The sequence below is a fragment of the Gracilinanus agilis genome, chromosome 6, assembly GCF_016433145.1.
Source record: "Gracilinanus agilis isolate LMUSP501 chromosome 6, AgileGrace, whole genome shotgun sequence".
Classification (NCBI taxonomy): domain Eukaryota; kingdom Metazoa; phylum Chordata; class Mammalia; order Didelphimorphia; family Didelphidae; genus Gracilinanus; species Gracilinanus agilis.
In genome coordinates, this window is record NC_058135.1 from 290,888,170 (window position 1) to 290,911,466 (window position 23,297).

The 23,297-nt window shown below is 54.3% G+C and overlaps 2 protein-coding genes across 2 annotated transcripts in view; one reads left to right on the forward strand and one right to left on the reverse strand.

Moving 5' to 3' along the window:
* Positions 1 to 23,297, reverse strand: part of PC (pyruvate carboxylase) — a 49,526-nt gene that overhangs the window by 18,474 nt on the left and 7,755 nt on the right. Inside the window, exons 2-10 of the mRNA XM_044681294.1 lie at positions 13,109 to 13,238; positions 12,779 to 12,963; positions 12,492 to 12,657; positions 12,221 to 12,366; positions 11,872 to 11,989; positions 11,458 to 11,609; positions 10,558 to 10,676; positions 9,339 to 9,501; positions 4,960 to 5,142 (exon numbers count right to left, since the gene is read on the reverse strand). Of these exons, the coding sequence (XP_044537229.1) occupies positions 4,960 to 5,142; positions 9,339 to 9,501; positions 10,558 to 10,676; positions 11,458 to 11,609; positions 11,872 to 11,989; positions 12,221 to 12,366; positions 12,492 to 12,657; positions 12,779 to 12,963; positions 13,109 to 13,238 (1,362 nt within the window). The remainder of the gene's footprint in view (positions 1 to 4,959; positions 5,143 to 9,338; positions 9,502 to 10,557; positions 10,677 to 11,457; positions 11,610 to 11,871; positions 11,990 to 12,220; positions 12,367 to 12,491; positions 12,658 to 12,778; positions 12,964 to 13,108; positions 13,239 to 23,297) is intronic.
* Positions 260 to 2,944, forward strand: LRFN4 (leucine rich repeat and fibronectin type III domain containing 4). Its single transcript, XM_044681295.1, has 2 exons — positions 260 to 1,608; positions 1,912 to 2,944. The coding sequence occupies exons 1-2, from the start codon at positions 260 to 262 to the stop codon at positions 2,474 to 2,476; spliced, it is 1,914 nt and encodes a 637-aa protein (XP_044537230.1). The 3' UTR covers positions 2,477 to 2,944.

The following is a 23,297-nucleotide window of genomic DNA, read 5'->3' on the forward strand; positions in this document are numbered from 1 at the left end:
CATCGGGAGGAGCCCCGGGCTGGGCGGGCGGGGAGGGGGAGGGGCAGGGGGAAGATTCCAAAGAGATCGCGGGAAAGAAGTTCCCCAGGTCTGGCTCGCGGCGAAGCCCGAGGAGGAGGATGAGCAGGACTCCGAGTAAAGGGAGCCCCTTCCTCCCTCCAGCCTGAGAGCCTTCGCCCCCGGCCTGACCTTTGCTCGTGCGGTACCACCCCGTCCCGGTGCCTTGTCTCCCCCTCCCTCTCGCTGCAGGGTGCTGACCATGGCCTCCCCGCTCCTGCTGTTGCTGCTGGCCAGCGGGGCCCTGGGCTGCCCCCTCCCCTGTACCTGCCAGAACCTCTCCGAGTCCCTGAGCACCCTGTGTGCCCACCGAGGGCTGCTCTTCGTGCCGCCCAACGTGGACCGGCGCACGGTGGAGCTGCGGCTGGCCGACAACTTCATCCAGGCCCTGGCGCCCCCGGACTTCCGCAACATGACGGGCCTGGTGGACCTGACGCTTTCCCGCAACGCCATCAACCGCATCGGGGCGCGCTCCTTCGGGGACCTGGAGAGCCTGCGCTCCCTTCACCTGGACGGCAACAGGCTGGCGGAGTTGGGCGCGGGCAGCCTCCGCGGCCCCATCAACCTGCAGCACCTCATCCTCAGCAGCAACCAGCTGGGCAGCATCGCGCCCGGCGCCTTCGACGACTTCCTGGAGAGCCTGGAGGACCTGGACCTGTCCTACAACAACCTGCGCCAGGTGCCCTGGGCCGGCATCGGCGCCATGCTGGTGCTGCACACGCTCAACCTGGACCACAACCTCATCGACGCGCTGCCCCCGGGAGCCTTCGCGCAGCTGGGCCAGCTCTCCCGCCTCGACCTGACCTCCAACCGGCTGGCCACGCTGGCGCCCGACCCCATCTTCTCGCGGGGCCTGGACACGGCCGCCTCGCCCAGCCCGCTAGTGCTCAGCTTCGGAGGGAACCCGCTGCACTGCAACTGCGAGCTACTGTGGCTGCGGCGCCTGGCGCGGCCCGACGACCTCGAGACGTGCGCGTCCCCGCCGGGGCTGGCCGGCCGCTACTTCTGGGCCGTGCCCGAGGGCGAGTTCTCGTGCGAGCCGCCGCTCATCGCCCGCCACACCCAGCGGCTGTGGGTGCTGGAGGGCCAGCGGGCCCTGCTGCGCTGCCGCGCCCTGGGAGACCCCGCGCCCACCATGCACTGGGTGGGGCCGGACGACCGGCTGGTGGGAAACTCCTCCCGGGCCCAGGCCTTCCCCAACGGGACGCTCGAGATCGGGGTCACGGGGGCGGGGGACGCCGGCGACTACACCTGCATCGCCACCAACGCTGCGGGGGAGGCCACTGCCCGGGTGGAGCTGCGGGTGCTGGCCCTGCCCCACGGCGGGAACGGGAGCGCTGGCGGGGGCCGGCCGGGGCCCTCGGACATCGCGGCCTCTGCCCGGACTGCCGCGGAGGGGGAAGGGGCCCAGGAGGTGGGGCCCGCCGTGGAAGTGTCTGAGGTGACCGCCACGTCGGGGCTGGTGAGCTGGGGCCCAGGCCGGCCGGAAGAGCCCATCTGGATGTTCCAGATTCAATACAACAGCAGCGAGGACGAGACCCTCATCTACCGGTGAGAGCCGCCCTGGAGGCGGTGGGGGGGGGGGCGCCTGGAAGGAGGGAAAATCTGGGATCCTCTTCCTGGAGCCGCTGGCCTGGGTCCTCCCAGGCTGGAGCCAGGGCGGCCTCTGGGCCTCCATGGGGCAAGTCAGCTCTCCATCCAGCCCCGGGCATGTCTCAGGCTCCCTCGGCCTCTTCTTCCCTTCTTCCTCCCCGGCTCCCCCACACCCGCCTGCATCTCCACATGTGGGGGGGGGGCACACCTGGGAGGCTTGTGCAAGGCCAGCCCGTGGCACTGACCTCTCCTCCCCCGCAGGATCATCCCGGCTTCCAGCCGGCACTTCTTGCTGAAGCATCTGGTCCCCGGGGCTGACTACGACCTCTGCCTGCTGGCCCTGTCCCCTGCTGCTGTGCCCTCTGACCTCACAGCTACGAGGCTGCTGGGCTGCGCCCACTTCTCTACACTGCCAGCCATGCCCCTGTGCCACGCCTTGCAGGCCCACGTGCTCGGGGGGACCCTGACAGTGGCAGTGGGGGGCGTCCTGGTGGCTGCCTTACTGGTCTTCACGGTGGCCTTGCTGGTTCGGGGCCGGGGGGCCGGAGCCGCCCGCCTCCCGCTCAAGCTCAGCCATGTGCACTCCCAAACCAACGGAGGAGGCCCCAGCCCCGTCCCGAAGCCTCACCCTCCCCGGAGCCCCCCGCCCCGTCCCCAGCGGAGCTGCTCCCTGGACTTGGGAGAGACTGGCGGGTGCTACGGCTATGCCCGGCGCCTGGGTGGGGCCTGGACTCGGAGGAGCCACTCGGTCCACGGTGGGTTACTCGGGGCTGGGTGCCGAGGGGCTGGGGGCAGCGGAGAGCGGCTAGAAGAGAGCGTGGTGTGAGGGATGGACGAGGAGGCCGGAGCTTCCAGGGCCAAGGACAGGGAGAAGAGGAGGGGGCGGCTGGGCCTCCCTTCTCTCAAGCTCCCCTGTCTCTGGGATCAGATCTCATTCCCGGAGAGCCTGGCAGGGGCAGCAGGGGTCAGAGCGGGCCTCAAGGACATGGGGCCTAGGGGTAAGGGGCCAAGACACCAGTGGGAAGAAGCGCATGGAGTGGAGGGAGCACTCCTTGGCTGAGGAGTCTGGATTTCTGGGGTTTCATCCCAGTTTTAACTCTCTGTACCTCAGTTCCCCCTTTGTAATTTGGGGAAGAAAAACACCTTTCCCTAATCCCATCTCCCCCTCCAGATGTCGATGAGGGGGACGGAAACCATAGATAAGAGGTGCTCACAGCACTGTGGGGCAACGGGCTACAGGGAATTAGCCTGGATTCTTGTTTTTATTCTTAATAAAAATGCCAGGGACACCTAAGCTCGTCTCTGGCCTCATCATGTTGGGAAGGGGAGGTGGCTCCGGAGACCCCTCCCCTTTCTGTGCTTCTAGCTGCCCGTGGGCAGAGCAGACCCTAAAAAGACGGCAGCTGGGATGAGGCCAGGAGAAAGACCCCCAGTTCTTGGAGTTGGGGGTCCCTGCCTCCAGATCAGTGAACCCTGAGGCCTGGGCATCACTGAAAGGGGGAATAATGAGTGGGAAAGAAGCCTCCAGCTCTGTGCCCTGCCCAGAATGCCCTGCTTCTGCTTCCCAGGGGAGCTCTGGTCTGATTGTCTCTGGGGATCCCCTCCAGCTTTGCCTGGGATGAGATCCTATGTGCTGGGAGACAGAGGGACGCCTGGCTCTTGACAGCCCGAGGGGGCAGAGGCCAGATACGGAAACAAAAGTGACCCCTTCAGGACTGCCAGTTTTCCTTTACCCTGGAGGCCTAGAGGTGCCCCGGCCAAGCCCCCAGAGCTCCCTGCCTGCCTACATCACAATGCAGCCGTTTCTCTCCTAGCTCCACAGCCACAGACTAGATCTTCCAGAGAACGGAGGACAAGGAGGAAGTGGCCGGCACACAGGCTCTGTGAATGCCGGCTGGCTGCTGCAGGGCTCAGCCAGTAACCTGGCTTGGGCCGAGGACAGGAGCGACGCTGGGGTGCCAAAGGCTGAGCCAGGCTGGGGCCTGCGGAACACCAAGACCAAGCACACTCCTCTAAGGCCTGGCCAGCGTCCTAAGAGGGGCCTGTCACTCGCTCCTTTGGACAGTCTCAAGTGGCTTCCAGACACAGAATTGAAAGATCCCTCAGAAAAATACGGAGGAGGAGGAAGAGCCAGGGGTGGCAGGCACCCTGCTCTGCCTTTCCCTTCCCTCTCCTTCGGTTTGTCTTGCCTGGGGTGGGCAGCCAACCTTTGGTGACCCCAGCCTGGCTGATCCTTTCTGAAGACATCAGGGAAGCTGTCATGCCACAGAGCAGCAGGGAGAATACAGGGGCCACAGACTGCCCAGGTGATGCCCCTACCCCTGCACTGTCCCCAAGGAGAAGAAGGGAGTGGATGAAGCTGAGCCAGGCTAGCAGGTGACCCTCAGCAGGGGAGGCTTCTGGTGTGCCATGCTGACCAGGGGCTTAGGCACCCATCACCGCAGCAGCTGGAGAAGGGAGGCCTTGGCCACCATAGTGATGAGCTGCCATCCCAGGAGGAAAAGAAGGCCGCACGTGCCATCGGCTGTGGCCCAGCAAATTGGCCCTGTGAGGGGCCGAGCGAGGACCTCAGGGAGAGGGGAGAAGAGGAGTGTCACAGCAGAGATGCCCTACAGTGCAGCGCCCACCCTGGGCTGACTCAACAAGTGGGGACAGGATATACAGAGGGCCCCTCTTGCTCCCTCTCTTTCCCCCCAAAAGGGCAGAGAAAACAATTAGGACACACAATAGACAAGAGCCTGGGGGCTGAGGAGAGGGAGTGGGGCTGCTTCAAGGACGGCCAAGTCACAACCAGGCCGGCCCCATAGTGAGTACCCCCACCCCAGCCCAGCATATGTGGGGCTGGCAGAGGGGTGAGTGCAGCCTCCAGAGGCCTAAAGCTAGAAGCCCCCAATCCAGGCTTCATGGGGATGGCCAACAACCCTGAGATGGGATCAGAAGGGCCTAGAGCACCCCCAAGGGGGCTTGTGGCACCTGAGAACATCTGCAGAAGAGATAGTGAGCCCTTTGGGTGCCATCTTCCTCTAGTGGGGCTACTTGGCAATCTGCTGTCCACAGGCCCATCCCTGGAGGGCAGAACGGAGTCTCCTAGCCTGCCTGGGCAGCCTTCTGAGAATGAAACTCAGGAAAAGCTCCATGGCTTGGGTCTAACAAACAGCTAGGTGAGCCAGGAGGTCACAAGAGGCAGCCCGACTTAAGACCAAGAGAGAAACCTGGTGCCCAAGCCATCATGCAGTGTGTGAAGACCCCCTACCGACCCTGGAGGGCACTAGAGATTGAGATGAAAAGGCAGCTCTTGGCAACACTCACCTTTACCCCTCGGACCCGGAACTCAGCCAGTGCCCGGCTCATCTTGGTGGCAGCTGTGGGGTGGTCCTTTCCATGGGCTATGACTTTGACCAACAGGGAATCATAGTGCGGGGAGATGACTGACCCTTGGAAGGCAGAGGCATTGTCCAAGCGGATGCCCATCCCCTCACCACTACGGAACACCTGGTAGAAATAAGGGCAAAGTCAGTGGCAAAAGGAACCGGAGGGCTCAAATGGGATGGGGAGGAGAGTGACTGGTCCTTGTGGGTGGGAGGGACCTGGTACAGAGGCACAAGGCTCACTCCAGAGCCCTGAAGGGTTAAATCTTCCTCACTTTGGCTCGTGACACTCTGCACATGAACCCAGGGGCCCAACCCCCGCATCTCCTCCTCCTCCTCCTGCTCTCTGAGAAAAGCCCGTAGGGAGGAGAGGCTGCCAGAGAAAAGCCAGACACAGAGTGACACAGGGATCTGTGCTGACATGTGGGTGCCCTCCTGGCTTCCCAGGACCAATGGGCACAGACACTATGGGTCAGTCAACAAGCAGGTGTTAAGCAAGCCCCTACTGTATGCCAGAAGGGCAAAGGCAGGGGTCAAAGGCTGCGTCTCTTGGTAGCCTCGGTTTTCTCCTTTCGAGCCATCCCTCTTCCTGAATACTCACCCATTTACCTTCCAAACATCCCTTGTGACATGAACCCCTTTTTTTTTCTTCTTTAAACACTTACCTTCTGTCTTAGAATCAATATGAAGTATCGGTTCCAAGGCAGAAGAGCAATAAGGGCTGGGCAATGGGGGTTAAGTGACTTGCCCAGGGTCACCCAGCCAGGAAGTGTCTGAGGCAAGACTGGAGTTCAGGTGTATCCACTAGAGTGCCACCAGCTGCCTAGTCTGTGCCAGACTCTGGGCTGATTCTCACAACCATCCTGAGATATAAGTGCTCTAATTCTCTCCATTTTACAGGTAAGCAAATGGGGGCAAACTGAGGTTAAGGGACTCACACAGCTAATAAGTATACAAAGAAAGACAAAAAACAGTCCCTATTCACAGGGAGCTCCCAGGCTAATAGGGGAGACAACAGGCAGGATAAACTGGAAATCATCCAGAGAAGGAAGGGACTCGAATTAAAGGAGTTCAGGAAGGCTTCCTGAAGAAGGTGGAATTTTTAGCTGAGCTGAGGAGGCCAAGGAAGCCAGGAGGGAGCATCACAGGTACCAGGATGCAGAAGCACCAGCTGAGCTCTTCCTCCTGTCAGGCACTATGCTAAGGGCCACAGCTTCGAGGAGCTCATACTCCAACTAGCAAGGAAGGCCACATCTGAAGCTCTCTGTTGGGTGGGGGTCACCTCAAAGGGAGGGTGGGCACTAGCAGAGGGGAGAACAGGAAAGGTGAAGCCAGGGAGTGAAGAGTGTTCTAGGCATGGAGGGCAGCTGTGCCAAGCCAATGGGAGTGCTGGGTCTAAGGAACAGCAAGGAGGCCAGGGGAGGAGTGGGGGGTCCTGGCTGGATCACAGCGGAGTGCAGAGAGAAGCAGAGACACAGGAGAGGTGGGGGATGAAGAGTTTTGAGGGCCAAACAGAGAATTCTGGGTTTGCTCCTAGAGGGAGTTTACTGAGTGGGGGATGACACTGTCAGATGTAAGCTTCAGGAAGATCCTTTTAGTGGCCGAACAAAGGATGGACCCAAGTAGGGAGAAATCCCCAGCGGCCACGGTCATAGTCCAGACCTGAGGGGACGAGGGACATTTAGGAAAGAAGGTAAAAGCCACAAGATGTGGCTCCTGCCTGAACCTGTGGGAAAGGGGTGGGCTGAAGGACCGGTGACTGGAAGACCAGGGCCACCCGTGAAAGTAACAGCAAAGTCAGGAATAGAGAAGGGCTTCAGGAAAGGGAAATGAGCTCTGTTGGGGCCAGGAGGGAACATTCCATTCTAGCTGGTCAGATACTGGAGCTCAGGAAAGACACGAGGGCTGAGCTTGAGATCTGGGAATCAGTGCCTGGAGATACTGCTTCTCCCCAGAAGACTGAGAGAGACCAGAAGGAAAGGAGAAGGGGGCTCAGGAAGAAGTCTTAGGAGACACCCCCCTCCACATATGCACCCATGCAGAGGGGAGCCATGACCAGGGTGAAGGGGGGACGCAGAAGGAGAGGTCAGAGGACTGGAGCCAGAAGGAAGAAGACTCAACCAAGGCCATCTGATTGGGCGAGCAAGAGATCAGAGGGTTGGTCACTGGGCCTTTCTTGACGCCTCTCTTCTCTTCTGAAAACAAGGGGAGTACCGATGATCACCCAAGGCCGTGAGACATGTCAAGGCCTTGGAGGAGCCCAGGGCATCTAAGAAGGGATCATAGATTTCAAATGGGAAAGGGCCAGCCCTCCCCATTTAGAGAAGAAGAGGCTCAGGCTTTTGAGAGGGTCGCTCACCCAGAGAGTGAGTAAAAGGCCAGGCAGTAAAACCCAATACCAAGCTCTTTTCTTTGCATTCTGTCATCTTCCTACTAAGGGAATCCCTAGTAGGGACACCCAGCAAATACAAGAAGAGCAAAAAATGAAAGAGAGAAAAGAGACAGAGAAATAGCAAAGGAGAACAAGGCCAGCAAGACATGCAGCACTCAGGGGGAAAATGGATGGACAAGAAGCTGGTGAAGAGACTTTGGAGACAGTCAGGCAGGAGGCTGCAGCCAGGATGAGGCTGAAAGAGGGCCGAGTTCTCAGGGCTGATGGATAAAGAGAAGCCGAGACAAATCTGCTTCCAAGAGACAGAACAGCCCTAAGAAGGAGTGCGAGGCAGAGCCGGAGACCAAAGGGCAGATGGGGCACGTGCACACATATGCACACACATGAACACACACACACATCTGCGGTTGCAAGGGAGGGGGCAGCGGCACTTCCCCAGAGAGAGGCACCCAATGCCCTGTGCTCCATCCTTCAGGAGCAGAGGCCTATTGTATTCAATAAAGAAGAACTTAATAAAATATTTAAGGGGAAGCACTCAAGTGTGCGCAGGAACTGTCAGCTAAAAATATTTTGTGGTGAGCCAGGCTATGAGGAGGAGCGGGAGAAGCACAGCCTCCTGGCCAAGGCCCTTGGGGGGCTGGAGCGACTGAGGCTCAGGGGGCTCCCCCAGGGCCTGGTCTCTGACCCGTCTCTTCTCCACCCCATCCTTCTCTCAGCCAGTCAGGGGTCCTGCTCTGCAGATCCTCCTCTCCTCTCTGGGCTCTCCCGAGGGGCCAGGCCAGATTGGGGAGATGTCAGGAGCTCTGCTGGCAGCTGCTCTGCTGACACACAGAAGACAGAGGTATTCTTAGCCGTGGTGAGAGACAGAAGGGAGGTAGCAGGGCCCAGGGGCACATCACTCAGAAAACAGTCGAGGGAGGCCTCAGAGGGCGAAGGAACCATAAAGGCTGAGGGCTGAATGCAGAAAGGGACGGATTCAGGAGCTGTTTCCAGGTGCAAAGGACAAGTGGGCCAGTGACCAGGAAGGCCTGGTGACCTCTGTCCTCACTGCCCCTCTGCTTCCATCAGAGGGATCTGGGTGGCTGCCATCCCCTGTCCCTGGGCCTGGAGCCTGGAGCCGGGAGCAGTCAGCTCTGCTGCTATCTGGGGTGAGATTGTCTGACCTCAGCGGGCCCCGGTGGGCTCCCTTAGCCAAGTTCCCCAATCTGCCAGCTGGACCTTCAGCACTATCTGCTCATTTCAGGCTTCCAAGTCACGTGCCCTGGGATGGAGCGTGCCTTCTCCATGCCCCTCAGCTCTGGTTTTGGGGGGCGGGGGAGAGGGGCAGATTTTTAATCTTTCATCTCTCTCTGTCTTCCTCCTCCCCTACCCAAGAACTATCCCTCTTAACAAACATTTATAACCAAATTCAGCAAAACCAACTGACTTCTTCCCTGTATCTCACAGAGTCTGTATGCTACACGGCACACCCGCAACCCCTCACCTCTGCAGAGAAAAAAGGGAGACCTATTTCCTCGAGTCTTCTCCAGCCCTGCCCTATTTGGGCTCTTGGGCTGGTCTGACCATCCTTCAATTAAGAACTTGGCTCGTCTGCTGAGCCTCATCTGGACTGTGTCTGGTTTGCTTAGCGCTGGGGCAGGGGGTTGCCGTTACTGGCCTTGGAGAAGAGCTGAGCAGATGCATGTCCCTCTCTCCCTCCCTCTGGTGCTCATGGCTCAGGGTAGGGGCCTGCCCGAGACAGGGAGTCTGTGTCCCCAGCTTGACTGCAAACTCCAGGAAGGCAGCCTGAGTGAACTAGCATGTCCTGCAGCCTCTTGTGGAACTGAATCAGAAGGAGCGCCTACGCCAAGCAGGGAATGATGCCACTCCGCCAGGTGACTGAAGGGCCAACAGACCTGGGGCCAGAAGGCAAACCCGGCACTCCTCACCTCAATCCGGCCGGTGTCTGGCTGGAAGCCTCGGGATGGGTCCTCCGTTGTCACCCGACACTGGATTGCACAACCACTGATTCGAATATTCTCTTGCAGAAGGCCCAGATCCGGCAGGCTCCGGCCCTCAGCTACATGGATCTGGGCATGGACGAGGTCTACACTGCAGGAAAGGGCAGCAGAGTGAGCACAGAAGGGTGAGGGAAAAAAACATCTGGGATGAACCAAGCCAGTCCTCTCAGTTTGCAGATGAGGAAACTGAGGCCCAGAGCTAGGAAGTGACTAGCCCAAGACCAAATAGCTAACGAGCAACAGAACCAGAAACTGGGGGGAAGGGATGGAGGAAATCCACAGCTTGGCCGGACCCCTGGTGTCCAGGCACCTCTGCTCCCCCTGCTGCCCCTGTGGCACGGAGCCCGGTTCTTCAGCTACCGGCTCCCATCGGTGCCCACCCTCTCCTGCCTCCCACAACAGCAGTGAGAGATATTCAGAGGAATCAAAATTAGATAGAAGAGCAGCTGGAGAAATGCCCTGGAAAATAGAGATCTACCTGTGCCTCCCCCACCCCATGATACGGTTCTCCTCCTTCTCCCCCTCAACCTCCCTGTCAGCTCAGCTGGGCCTGGGCCTGGGCCATGGTAGGAAGGAGGCACCCAGCCAAGGGCACCAGGATGTCTGCAGGCTCCATTCCTCCAAAATGCCCTGTACCAAGGAGGCACCAGGCAGAATGTAGCTCCTGGAATACAAGAACTGCTCTGTTTTTGCCTTGTCCCTCTGTCACCTAACACCCAGGGAGCCACCAGTCGAATCCTACTGAAGAAGGGCAGTAACATAGCCTGGTGACCAGTGAAGGAGGCCAAGGGCTGCGGTGAAACAGGGATGGGCTCTGCCCCATGTGGCCTGAGGGCTGCTTCCCCATAAGCACAGCAGACCTGAGAGGAAGGTTGGCTGGGTCGTGGGGAGTCAGGCTGTCCTTAGCCCTCTGAACTGGACAGACAGTCAGAATGGCAGGGCCCAAAGCTGGCCTTGCTAGGTTGGGACTGAACGCTTCAGCACCTGGGGCTCCTGGACAGCTCCCTGCTGACCATAGCTGTAGCTTTCCCTTTGGGGCCACCTGGCCGGTCATCAGGCCCTTAGTGGGCTTGCAGCCCACTGGTGGGGCCCTTCCCTTGGGGTAGCCCTGGCTGGCTTCGCTTGCTCACTCTCCCGCCACACTCACTGGGTGATCTCCTCGGTGACCGTGTGCTCCACTTGTAGGCGAGAATTGACCTCGATGAAATAGTGTTTGCCATGTTTGTCTATGAGGAACTCCACTGTGCCCGCATTCTCATAGCCAACCTGTGGGAGGAGCCCAGTGAGGCCAGGAAGCCAGACAAGCAAGGCCCAGAAGGGGATAAGTCCAAGCCTCTTCTCCTCCAGGCAACACCAGAGGGGTCTTTATCCTAGGCTCAATACAGTGCACTAAGAGGGAGAGAAGAAGCCTGGGAAGAGGGAGGCTGCCTGGATTGCCCCTGAAGCCTTGCTGGGAATGTACCCCTGGGTACCGAGCTCAGTGCCCTGAGGGAATAGAAGGCTACTGCCACTTGGGGCCTTTGAGGAAGGGGCAGTTCTGGCTTGGGGGTCGGAGAGCCTGGGATCCAGCACCCACAATGCCACTGAAAGGTGATGACCTAAGCGTACTGGTCCCTGGGCCATAAAGGATAAACCTCAGACAGGAGGGGAGCAGAGAATGGTCTTCCTGGGAGGAAGGCTGACTTTCAGACTCCACCTCGTGAGGCCTTCTTCCAAGAGCTTTACTCCCTTTTTAATTCTAAAGGTTATCTAAAGCTGGGCTGGAAAAACCAAATTAGAGTGGGGTCCATAGGGCAGGCAAGTTAGGGCCAGGTGCCATCGGGGCAGTGGAGGAGGAGGAGAGGCAGGGGCAACAGCATCTAAGGAATCTCTTTCTTCTCTCTCTCTGGCCTTGCAGGATTCTTGATGGCCCCAAAGCTAGGAGAGCCCAGGAATCCTTTCCCTCTCTCTCCATCACCTCCCCGTGGCTCCCCATAACTGTGCCCTCCAGGCTTCTCTGAAATTTGTTCCCAGTTGCCCCAGGCCGATTGGGCCCTTGGCTCTGTACCTGCTTGCCTAACTTGACCGAGTCACTGGTCAGGCGATTCCGGAGTTGGGTGTCCAGGAGAGTGGCCGGAGCGATCTCCACCACCTTCTGATGCCTCCGCTGGATTGAGCAGTCCCGTTCATAGAGGTGCACAATGTTCCCATGCTGGTCCCCTGGAGGTAGGGACACAGCTGGGCTCACTTCCCAGTTTGTGACTCCTCTAAGTCTCCCCAAGGTCCCTTCCTACTTCTCAGGAACCCAAGAATCCTTCACCAGGCCCCCTAAAAGACTTTCACCCTGAAACTCCTGGCCCTGACACTGTAGGGAAGCCAAGGAGTATCCAGGCTTTCACTCTGCTCCCAATTCCCAAGGGCCACTGCTCTGGAGTGGGCCTCCTAAGGGGCAGAAGGCAGTGCCCACGGAAGGGGTACTTACCCAGAATTTGCACTTCAATGTGACGTGGATTCTCAATGAATTTTTCCACAAACAGTGTCCCATCCCCAAAGGCGGCCAAGGCCTCGGAATAAGCCCGGTTAAAATTCTCATCCAACTCCTGGAGCATGGGAGCAAGGCAGAGACTGGTCCCCCCAGTTCTAGGTCTCACAACCCATCCAGGCCCCCTTCCTCTAGGGTTTGCCAATAGCTCTGCCCCAACACTCTGCACTTTCAGGTCAGGGTTTTTGGAGGGTTCAGGTATGAGAAGGTAAAACCCATGATGGGCTATATTAAGGATGGGTCTTCCTGACTCCCATAATTCTGCTTCCATCCCCCAACTCTTGTTTACCTCAAAGTTTTGTACGACCCTCATGCCACGACCCCCGCCTCCATAGGCAGCTTTGAAGATAATTGGGAGGCCATAGGTTTTGGAGAATTCATGAGCCTCGTGTAAGGAGGAGATGGGGGTGTCTGTGCCTGGAACCACTGGGACACCTGTGAAAAGACAGAAGCACGGTAGTAACAAGGTTTGGAATCCTCCCACTGCAATCCCCTCAGGCTCTGCCTCCCTGATGCCCCTTTCACGGGCAGCTCCCCCCCCCCAAGACTCCACCATATACCTGCAGCAATGGCAATGGCCCGGGCCTCCACCTTGTCCCCCATCTTGCGCACCACCTCAGGGCTGGGACCAATGAATTTGATCCCAGCTTCCAGACAGGCCTGAGCAAAATCAGCACGCTCCGACAAGAACCCATAGCCGGGGTGAATGGCATCGACGTTATTCTCCTGTCCAGGGAAGGCCAAGGCAGTAGTTACAGGGGATCCAAACCCTCAGAGCCCCTTCGTTTAACTCCTCATTCCCCTCACCCAGGTTCTTGGCAGCTCTCGGCCCTGGCACTCTGCTTACCTTGGCCACCTTGATGATGTCTGCGATGTTCAGGTAGGCCTGCACTGGGCTAAGACCACGTCCAATGAGGTACGCCTCATCTGCCTTCTGCCGATGCATCTGCCCAGTGTCCTGCTCGGAATACACGGCCACAGTGCGGATGCCAAGTTCTGTGCAGGCCCGGAACACTCGAATGGCTATCTCACCTGGGAAGGACCAGAACCACAGATTAGGATCTGCTCTAGGATGGGCAGAGGCTGTGGGGCAGGAGAAGGGAAGGGGCAAGGGATTTCTGGGCATTGTCCCCAGGTCAGAGGGGGAAGAGGGCTGGGAAGGGAGGCACCTTCTCACCTCGGTTGGCCACCATGACTTTCTTGATGGGCTTGTACTTGATGTGTTGGGTATTTGAGGGGGGCATTATAGAGGCATGTCGGATACTCAGGAGCCTCAGGCCCCTTGGGGCCAAATGAAACTTAAACATCTACAAAGAAAGAAAGAGGGAGAAGGGTTAGAGCAGCACAGCTTGGAGGCTGGTCACTTGGGAAGATCTTTTGGGGCACCTGAGAAGGCCATCAAGGAAGGTGGAGAGAGACATTTTCCTCAACTCTATCACACCTCAAGCCTTGTATGAAAGAATATCCCTCATCTATACTTTCTTCTCTAGCAGTGCTCAGACGTTCCACTCCCTTGGATGGTCTGACTGGCAGCCAAACCAGACTTTCAATTCAGCCCAAGAACTGTCTTTAATGCTAACTCTAAGAACAGGCCTCGCTACTATAAGAAGAGTGATGAAGATTAAAAAGTCAAGCTGTTTGAAGCTGCGGAAATCCCAACCTCTTCACCCCTGCCCCCCAGCCTCCTCCTGCCTCTTCCAGCCGAGGCCCCTTTGCCTTGGGCTCCTGGTTCTGGCCAGGTGACACCAAGTGGGGACAAAACACCAGCCAGGCTGCATCAAGGCATGCCCAACCCTATGGTGGCACCAAGCAGGCCAGGTCTTGGCAGCAACAGCAGAGGTGACCCATTCCTCAGAAAGTCCAGGGCATGATAGTGGGCTAGAGGAAAGCTCATGCTCTCAAAGGGTTTGATTCCAAGCTCAGTTGTTGCTATCTGTTGGTGTGACCTTAGAGATGTCACTTCATTTCTTCTACTGCACAGTGGAGGGGAGAGAGGCGCCTGCCCAGATGACCTTGAAGGGAGCTTCCACCTCAGGTGGTGAGGGGTCCTGGGGCTCAATTGGTGATGGACTACTTTGCTGCCTGTGTGTCTGGGGCCGTGCCCTTAATCTCTAGGCCTGTTCTCTCACCTGTAAAACTAGATTCTAAGAATAATACAGAAACCTCAAAGAACTTTGGAAATAAGATCTTTTATTCTCTCAACTCTTGCAAGCTAAGTGCTCTTATTATTCCACTGAAAACTCGGGTCATCCTGACTGCAAGCTCCTTGTGCTACCCACTGCCTCCTGATCCAGAAGGTTCCTTGGGCATCAAGGGTCGGGAGGGTGCTCAAAGGAAATGCCTAGCCCTGCCCACATGCCCACAGATCCTCTGCCAGGGCCCTCCAGCAGCAGCAGAGCTCGCCTGGGATCCTTCCTCTTGCCTCTAGCATTCCTGCAGTCCCATAGTCAGTGGGTGGCAGACAGCTGGTGAAGCCTGTCGACCCTTTTTCAGGAAAACGTTTTTAAATGCATAAAAGGGATGACAAAGGGAACCAATGACACCCAGTTCTTCGCTTTCTGGAAGTGGACTGTCCTGCTTAAAGTGTGCTTTATGTAATGCAAACGTGCCCATGGACAGTGAAGGGAGGGGGGCAGGAAGGGGCCCTGCACCTGTAGAGGGAGGGGCCCAGCATATGGGGCCTGGCCAGAACCAAGAGGAAGAACATTTGGGGGACAAACGTGGGGGAAGGAGACAGGAGCACAGATGGGAAAGGGCAGAATAGAGCAAAGGTCTCTTTCTCTCTCCGTGCTGGAGGTCTCAAGCTAAGCCTCTGATCCAGCCACCACAGTAGCCTTTCCTTGTCAGTTTTTAGGTTGTGTTTTTTGGTGGGGGGCTGGGAGGCTGAGGCGCGTTAAGCCAAGGGGCAGGAGCAGGGAAGAGCACGCTGCTACGCCGAAAAGTTAACAGAGGTGTTCGGGGAAACACAGATTTCTTTCGGAGTTCTTTATGCAAAGTCCAAATTTGTATAATGTGAATTTATGTAAAGCAAGAACTGTGTGTACAGTGAAATACAGTTGTCAAAACTCTGTGAACCTCTACTCCAGGGTAAGATAGGAAGGCCTCTGTTCTGCCTTTAAATCCCTCTGGCTTCCTCAGGCATTACTTCCCCCCTGCCCCCAGGACCCCACACAAGCCTCCAGCCCCAGTCCCAGAGAGCCCTCTCTCCTCCCCTGCCCCAACTCTGAGGCCTTCTCTTCCTTTAACATGTTGCTTCTGCAGGAAGCTTTTCTTGGTCTCCCCTAGGCCCTCCCTCACAAACTGGCTTGTCTATGTTCATATTCATGGATTTTCAGATCTGTGCTGTATAGATTTTCTCTGTCCTTGTTGTCTCCATCATCTTCTCCCCCTTGCTCAGGACCCAGCTGTACACGCTTCTAGTCGGGCCGGGTCCTCACACAGAAGAGCCAACGGGCAGCCCAAGGAGGGGTATGAGCCGCACAGTCAGAGCCCAGAATTCTCTCCAGCTGCCCTCTTTTTCCATTGCTGACTTTTATGGAGGATCGTGTCATTTATAAAATGCTTTAGAGGCTCTATCTAGCTCCTTTTTGGCTCTCACTACCCAGAGGAAGAGAATCTAAGGGCTCTCATCCCAATTTACTAACAAGGAGGAAACTGAGGCTTAGGGACATACAGGCCATCCAAGGGTCCATGACACTGACTGTCCTCCGTGTTCTCACCATAACAGGGCTCCCCCCCCCCCCCAGCACCAACAGTTACAGCCCACTTCTCGAACCACACAGCGCCGTTTGGCTTTTGTTTGGATCTCAGAAGAGGTGTGTTCTCCCAGCCAAGACAGCACGCTTTTATTCCGTTCTCACTCACGGGCCAGCTCTGAGCCCGAAGATCCAAAGACAGGCAACTACATGTCCTGCCTGCCCTCAAAGAGCTCACATTCCAACTGGACAAGACAATATGAAACAAGCCCCACCCTCAAGGGCAAACTGAGGGAAATCTCCGAGCAGAGGGATCCAAATCCTTGGTCGTGCCAGGTGGAAGGGACCTCAGAGGTCACCTGATTCAACCCTTACCTGAAACATGAATTCTTTCTACAACATGCGAGTCAGGGATTACCCAGAACAACTACTAGATGGGGAAGAGAAGACAAAGATCAGAGAAGAATTCGATCAGGGAAAAATGTTCAAAAAGGAGGCTTCCTGGCTTGGCCCTGAAACTGTTATCAACTGGATGACATGAGCCCAAGGCCTGCCCTTCCTTCCCCAGGAAGGTTGACAACCCGACAGACACTGGCAGGTGACTCCACATTGGCCCCTACATGATGGCAGCTGTGCAACAGGTGAAATCAGATTTCAAGCCTCTGGCCCTGGTTTGGCCTCTCCGCCCTTGGAAGAGAAGGGCACCTTCCACCCCTCTCACCGCCCTGCTGTGCCTTTTGGGGTCTCATCGCATTGCCTGGCAGAGGAAGAAAACTGTACTTCCTGCCCTTCCTTTACAGGGGAGCCCAAGGACCAGTTGCCCCAGAAACTCTTGGTCTACCCAGTCTGCCTTCATGAAGTCTGAGGAGCAGATCCTATGGGCTCCTTCTACACATGAGAACACTGAGGCTGGTGGATGCCACCAGGTCAGGCCCAGCTCTGGCCTAATGGTGCTGGTGGCTCCCTGTGGGGAAGGTTTGATTGTTAGGAAAGCTCTGGAGGCTGAGGAGGTCAATATTTGGACTTGATTAGGTAAATTCGTCCTCCCCAAAAGGCCAAAGGCAAAACACTCCTCCCTCCCCTCCCGTCCCTACCAATCTCTCTACTAAGTGAGCTGGGTCACTGGGTCACCCAGGCCCCAGGGGTGATGGGGGGGAAAGCCATTTGGGTTTTTTCCTGTTATAAAGGGCAGTGGATTAAGTCAGAGTATATTTAAAAGGTGTGGGAAGCCCTGAGCTCCTAAATCTGGGAGGCATGTGCTGGTCACCTGCACTTGGTAATAAGGACCTTCACCTGTGTACACAGGTTTTAATCCCACCAATTACCACTTTTGTGGCCTTGGATAAGTCATTGGTAACAAGCAACCCAGGTCCACAGGGCTCATCTGTAGGAACAAGCTCTTTTGCCTCCCCTGTCTGATCTGAGCTGTGGCCAGAATCCCAGAGAAAGCTTAGCTTGGCATGCTCTTAAGCATAACATGGCCGTCACTCCTTTTCCCAACCCGCCCGTGTTTATAATGGGTTTTCTTCTTTTTCTTGCTTCCTCAATGGCTAGGACAAGGGCAGGGGCAGGGAGAGGATTCAGAACTGAAAATAAAATCCAATTCAATTTTCCAAAAACTGGAATTATCACACAGTCTCCTGTCTGTGGATAGCTCACCCTAGCTGGCCAGACTGGGCAACTTGACTCACACAAGGCAGACAGAAGGCTGGCAACACAGAAAGAATCCTGGATTTGCCACTAACCAGATTGGGTCCGAGACCCTGCCCAAATGAGCCTAGATTTCCTCATACAAAAAGAAGCAATTGGACTAGAGAGATCCTCATTCCAATTCAAAATTCTGAGAATCATGTCACTCCTTTACTCATTAATCTTCAATGGCTGAAATAACAACTACATTAATCCAAACTCCTTAGTTGGCATTCAAGGCCCTCTGTGCTCTGGCCTCTACCTACCTGTGTGGGGTGATCCTTTTCCACAGAGCCTGGATTTTGGCCCCTCTAGGCTCCCCCACTGCCATTCCCGAATCCCATCCCTTATCTTTTGATCTCCACACCTTGACCTGGGCTGTTCTCATTCCTTTGACCCCTTCTCGTGCCAAAATCTGACCCCCTCTTAGAGGACCAACTTCCACAGCATCTCCTCCACGAAATCTTTCTTGAATTGCCCCCTCGGTGTGGGATGGGCCTTCTTCCTTCTCTGGCTCCGCCCTGACCATCCCTACGGGCCTTTACAGTTCTTTGGGCAGAGATTGCTTCAGTCATCTTCAGATTCTCCCTAGCAGCAGTCACTGTTGGCTGGACGGCCGATCCCTTTCCATTCACTGAGGTCACAAATCTGAACAGGCCTCAGCCTGAGGAGACCAAGGAGACCAAACGGAGACCAAGACTAATGTGGGAGCCTGGCCAGCAGCTGCTGAGACAGGAACGAGACCAGGCAGGTGTCTGTGGACAGGGAAAGGGAAAACTGCCTCAAGGGCAGCAAAGCATCCAGTCCTAGCTCTGTGATGGGCAGAGCCAAGGGCAATATCGCAAAGCTGAGCAGGAGCTCCTGGGGCACCCCTAGGCAGGGCAGGGAGGAAGGCGCTCCCTGGGCATCACCTGCTCACCTACAAGTACAACTTCAGGGACCAAGAGGCATCTCTGCCAGCCTCCATCCACACTGTGAGGATTGATGCTGCCCACATTCCCTGTGACCCGCCACATATAACCCGCAAACCCTTGGCAGGCACTCAGCCCTGGAGTCAGGAAGGACCCTGGAAATTGTTGTCCTACCCGCTCATCCACACAGTCACACGCACAATCTCGTTCCCGGCAGAGCTGCCCCAGCTCTCCCCACTGCAGCCCCTACTTGAGACAGGAGGCCCAAACAAGCTGGAGCCCAGCATCCAGAGTGTGCTCCAAATGAGCTCGGCACCCCCCCCCCCATTCTTAGTTCTACTGCCCAGAGAGGCTGCTAGGCGCCCACCCACGAGGGCCAACATTAATACTCACCTAATGAATAAGGCGAGAGACTAGACAGGAGAGCCTGCCCCATCCCGCTATCGGGGACCCGCCTCACCCAGCATTTACTCTGCTGAGGCCAGGCAGGGCATCTCTCCCAGGCTAAGAGAATGGAGCTGCCTCTGCCTAGAAGGGAGACTGAGGGCAGGAGAGAATGGGGGAGGGTATCCTGGAGGCCAGCTCACTAGGAGCTCCTCATCTGCCCGAGGTCACTGGCCCCAGGAGCCAAAGTCCAGCTGCCCAGCAGACAACTGGAAGTCTAGGTCAGGGCCAAGAATAAAGAAAGGAGAATGAAGGCTGCTGTGAAGCAACTTCCTGACCTCCTCCCTCATGCTGGGGTATTAGGCCCAAAGCCCTGAGCGTGAAGAGGAGAAAAGGGAGATGCCTGACAGGTCCAGTTGGGGCTAAAGGCAGGCCAGGAAGGGAACTGAGCCTGTGAGGTGTGTCCACTGAAACCAGTTCATGGCCTAAAGGAGAAGAACCCGAATAAGATCCTAGTGGATGGGCTGCAGTCTGTTGGGGCACTAGCAGAAGCTGGGCAAGAGGGTTAACAATGAGGACCACCAGGCAATGCCAGTACCCCAAAGGACTGGCCAGCAGTGTGAAGAAGCTGATGCTCAGCTCCCCATCTCCCAGCATCACCCCCTTGGAGAGCTCAGACCTACCTACACGGCAGGCCCCCAGGCATCTTCCTCTAGCAAACCCTATCTCCTTTATCCCAGCCAGCAGTGGCAGACCTGTCACGAGCCTTTGAGAAAACCGCAGGGCTGCCTGGGAACTCAGCTTTGCTTAGAATTTCCAGAAACAGAGCCTAGACATCTCAGCCTCCCACCTGGTCTTTGCAGCCTGTTTCCAGGAAAAGCAGAGTCAGGGATAAGCTTTTTTCCTATGGAGCCAAAAAATAAGGTCCCACATGGTTTCAAGACCAGGCAGTTACCACTGGTCCCGTAGAGCCCCCAAGAGGGAAGCAGCTGATCATCATAGTGTAAGGAGGCAGACAAATGCTGGGAGCAAGAGGACCTGGATTCAAATATGGCTCTATCATTAATGTAAGACCTTGGACAAGTCACAAACCCCTGTCCAAAATGTCCTCATCTGTAAAATGGAGCGATCTCCTCCATTTGCCTAGCCAGAGTCACCTTTTTGATCAAGGGCCTCTTTAGCCATCTGTGGGAACTGAGAGACCCTTTCTTGAGTCAATTAAAATCACAAGTCATTTCCCAATGGATAAAAATGGATAAATAATAAATAATTAGAAGACATAAAACAGGCAGATCTCAGAGGAAGAAATCCACGCTACCAATAACCATATGAAAAAAAGCTCCAAAACACTAACAATTAGAGACATGAATATTTCTGAAGGGGGGGAAAGGCTAGGTGGCTCAGTGGAAAAAAAGCTAGGCCTAGAGATGGGAGGTCCTGGGTTCGAATGTGGCCTCAGATACTCCTTAGCTCTGTGACCCAGGGCAAGTCACTTAACTCCCACTGCCTAGCCCTTACCACTCTTCTGCCTTGAAATCAATTCACAGTAGGGATTCTAAAATGGAAGGTGAGGGTTTTAAAAAAACAACTCAGAGGTACCACCTCAAGATGGTAACCTACCATCAGATGGGAATAGCCCATTAGACTAGCAGAGCTGACAGAAAGGGGGAAATGACAAAGCTGGACAGACTGTGGGAAAACATCTACTCTGATGTACTGTCAGTGAAGCTGGAAAGTAATCCACCCATTCTGGAAAGTCATTTGGAACTTTGCCCCCCAATCTATTAAATTATGCATGCCTCTGATCCAGTGATACCACTACAAGGTCTATAACCCAGTGAGATGAAAGAAAAAGGGAAAAGGCCGATCTGCTCAAAAATATTGAAAGTAGCTTGTTTTGTGGTTGCAAAGAATTGGAAATTGTGTGTGGCGTGCCCATCAATTGGGGAATGACTGAACAGTTCTGACAGCTGAATGCAATGGAAGGCTATTGTGCCACAAGAAATGAAGGGAATGGTTTTAGAGAAACACGGCTAAACTTGTGTGAACAATACAAATGAGCAGAAACGAGAAAACAATTTATATAGTCAAGATAAACAATTTGGAAAGACTTAAAAGTCAACACAATGACCAACCGCAATTCCAAAGGGCTCGTGGTGAACATGCTGCCCACCTCCAAAGAGAAAGCTAATAGACTCAGAAAGCAGATTGAAGCACATTTGTTGTTGGATGTGGTCAGTGCTAACTTTGTTTTGCTTGACTATCCGTGTTCATAATGGAGTTTTCCCCTTGCTTTCTCAATGGAGGTGGGGGCAGGGGTAGGGGGAAATGAGGAGATATGAAATGGGAGGGAGATGATTTGGGCCAAAAAAAAAACAAAAAACAAAAAACCACCATTCCCCCTCCTCAGAGACCTTTTAAGGGACTTCCAGTCAAGGTGGCAGCCTGACTGGAGGCAAGTGGCCCAGTTGCCAACCACCTACTGCTGCAAAACCCTGGACCTCACACCAGATCAGTCAAATAATGCTCAAGAAATTTTAGGAGAAATTATAGTAAGAGACTTCTTACATCCCCAAAATGCACAAGAGGGTAGTCAAAATTCTAGGGGCAACAGGAAAGAGGTCAAGTGCAGCGCAGCCTCAAAGCCAGCCCAGAGACAGTTCAGGGACCCATCCTTACCCCTCTGCCCTGATATGCCATAGGGAACCCTAAAGATCCAATGTTCTGAACCTTAAATATGGGTAAGAGGGGCTTAATTTTGGGAGGGGGAAGGTCACAGAGAAGAATCACAGTGGGGAGCCCAAGCAGGGTCAACCACACCACCCAAAAGCACAGGCACCAGCACAAATTCCTGATGTAAGTATTAAGGCTGAATAGACTAGTAAATTGAAGAGAACATAAACTAGCATTAAACATGATCATGAATGTGGAAGTCCCAAGAGAAGAACTGTAGTTACTGCAGGCAGAGACTCAAAATGAAAAAAAAAATTTTTTCCATAAGAATAACATGAATACCCAGAAGAAATGAAGCAAGAAATAAATTCATGAAATATAAGTTCTGGGATTCTTTCTTGTGTTCTAGATCCTTTGGCCAGTTTGATCCAGCTTCTGGATCTCTTCTCGGAAAAATGTTTTTAAATCCATACAATAAAATACAGTCATCCTTTCCACACTGAGACTTTCCCTGTTGTGGTTTCAATATATCATGGGTCAGCATAAGAAATTAAATGGGAATTTGGGGGAAGTTTTGCAGAAGCCACAGAGTAAGGACAGCAGATAGCACAGAAAAAGTTTAGAAATTCAGAAATGCATATTTAGCCCAAAATTTACAATAAGGTACCGTAAATACCTTATAACAGAAAAAGAAAAAGAAAAAATTCAGACTTCTTCACTGGTATGGAGGGCCAAAAACTTTTACACAGATTTTCTAAATGGAGGGAGGGAACATGAATCATGTGAACATAGAAAAACACCCCTTCCCCAAAAGTAAATAATTAATTAATTTCCGATGTGTGTTTCTTATAAACAACATAGTTATTTTATCTCTTCTGCTGTCTATTTCTGTTTTACAGGTGAATTCATCCCATTCACATTCAAACTTCTAAATCACAATCAGGATCATACAAAACCTGACAGCCTTAACTATAAGCAAGAGATCTTGGAATACAATAAGCCAAAAGGGAGGCAAAAAAAAAAAAAAAAAAAAAAAGACTTACAAGGAAGAGTAACTTACTCTTAAAGCTGAGTATAATTCCATAGAGGAAAAGAAGGGAGCTTTTCAATGGAATAAAAAGGCTAAAGCCAAGGAGAAATTTTAAAGATAAATAAATGCAGAGTATGAATGCAGTAGACTGAAGCGTATTATTTCACTTTCTGTCTTCAAAGACTATTGAGGAAGTTAAATAACAAAAAGAAGTTCTAAGGATATCTGTTTTGCTCTGAGGACTTGGACAGGGGAAAAAGAGGGCAAAAGGTGGAAGAAAGGGATGGAACCTGGTATGGCTCAGAATTAGGGGATATGAGAAGAATAAGGAGTGGCGGAATGGGCATCGGATGAAACTCACTCATCTCTAAGAAACAAAGAATGGTGGATCAGATCTAAGAGTTAGTTGTAGAAATGCACCAAAATAAATAAGGATCCAAGCAGAAAGAGGGAGGAGGTGCTTATATGTTGGGTGGACGTAGTCACTTGGTCATCTAGCATTCATTCAGCACCCGCCAGCACTAGATTAAAAGAGGGAAAGAAAAGAACTAGTGTCTAAGGGGTGAGGGGAGGTGGGCACACATTTAGATCACCTTTAGGCCAATAAGGGAATGAATAGAATGTTATTAGGCAGTGAGAAATGATGAAAGACTCCATTCCGGACAATCTGGGGTAGTATGAACCCCATGCACAGTGAAGTGAGGACAGAACAACACTGGAAACGAAGGAGGAAGAATTCTGGAAGACTTAGGAACTCTGATCAATGCAATGCCCAACCAGCACGATGATGAAAAACAGTGCGTCTTTCTGGTCAGATAAGGCATGAACACAAGACATGGAGGAAAATATATCTGGCATAACCACCGTTTGGATTTGTTTTGCTTGACTTGAAGGTAGCAATATTGATGCCCCCCAAAAGAGGGCCGTCAAACCAGGTTGTTCGGGGTGAAGCTCAGATACAAGCCTGAGAGTTCTGAAAGTGAT

What these genes read in the sequence shown, in the direction of transcription:
- LRFN4 (XM_044681295.1), top strand. Translation starts at nt 260, where the DNA reads ATGGCCTCCCCGCTCCTGCTGTTGCTGCTGGCCAGCGGGGCCCTGGGC. An exon ending in GACGAGACCCTCATCTACCG is followed by an intron (nt 1,609 to 1,911) that starts GTGAGAGCCGCC and finishes CCTCCCCCGCAG; the next exon opens with GATCATCCCGGCTTCCAGCC.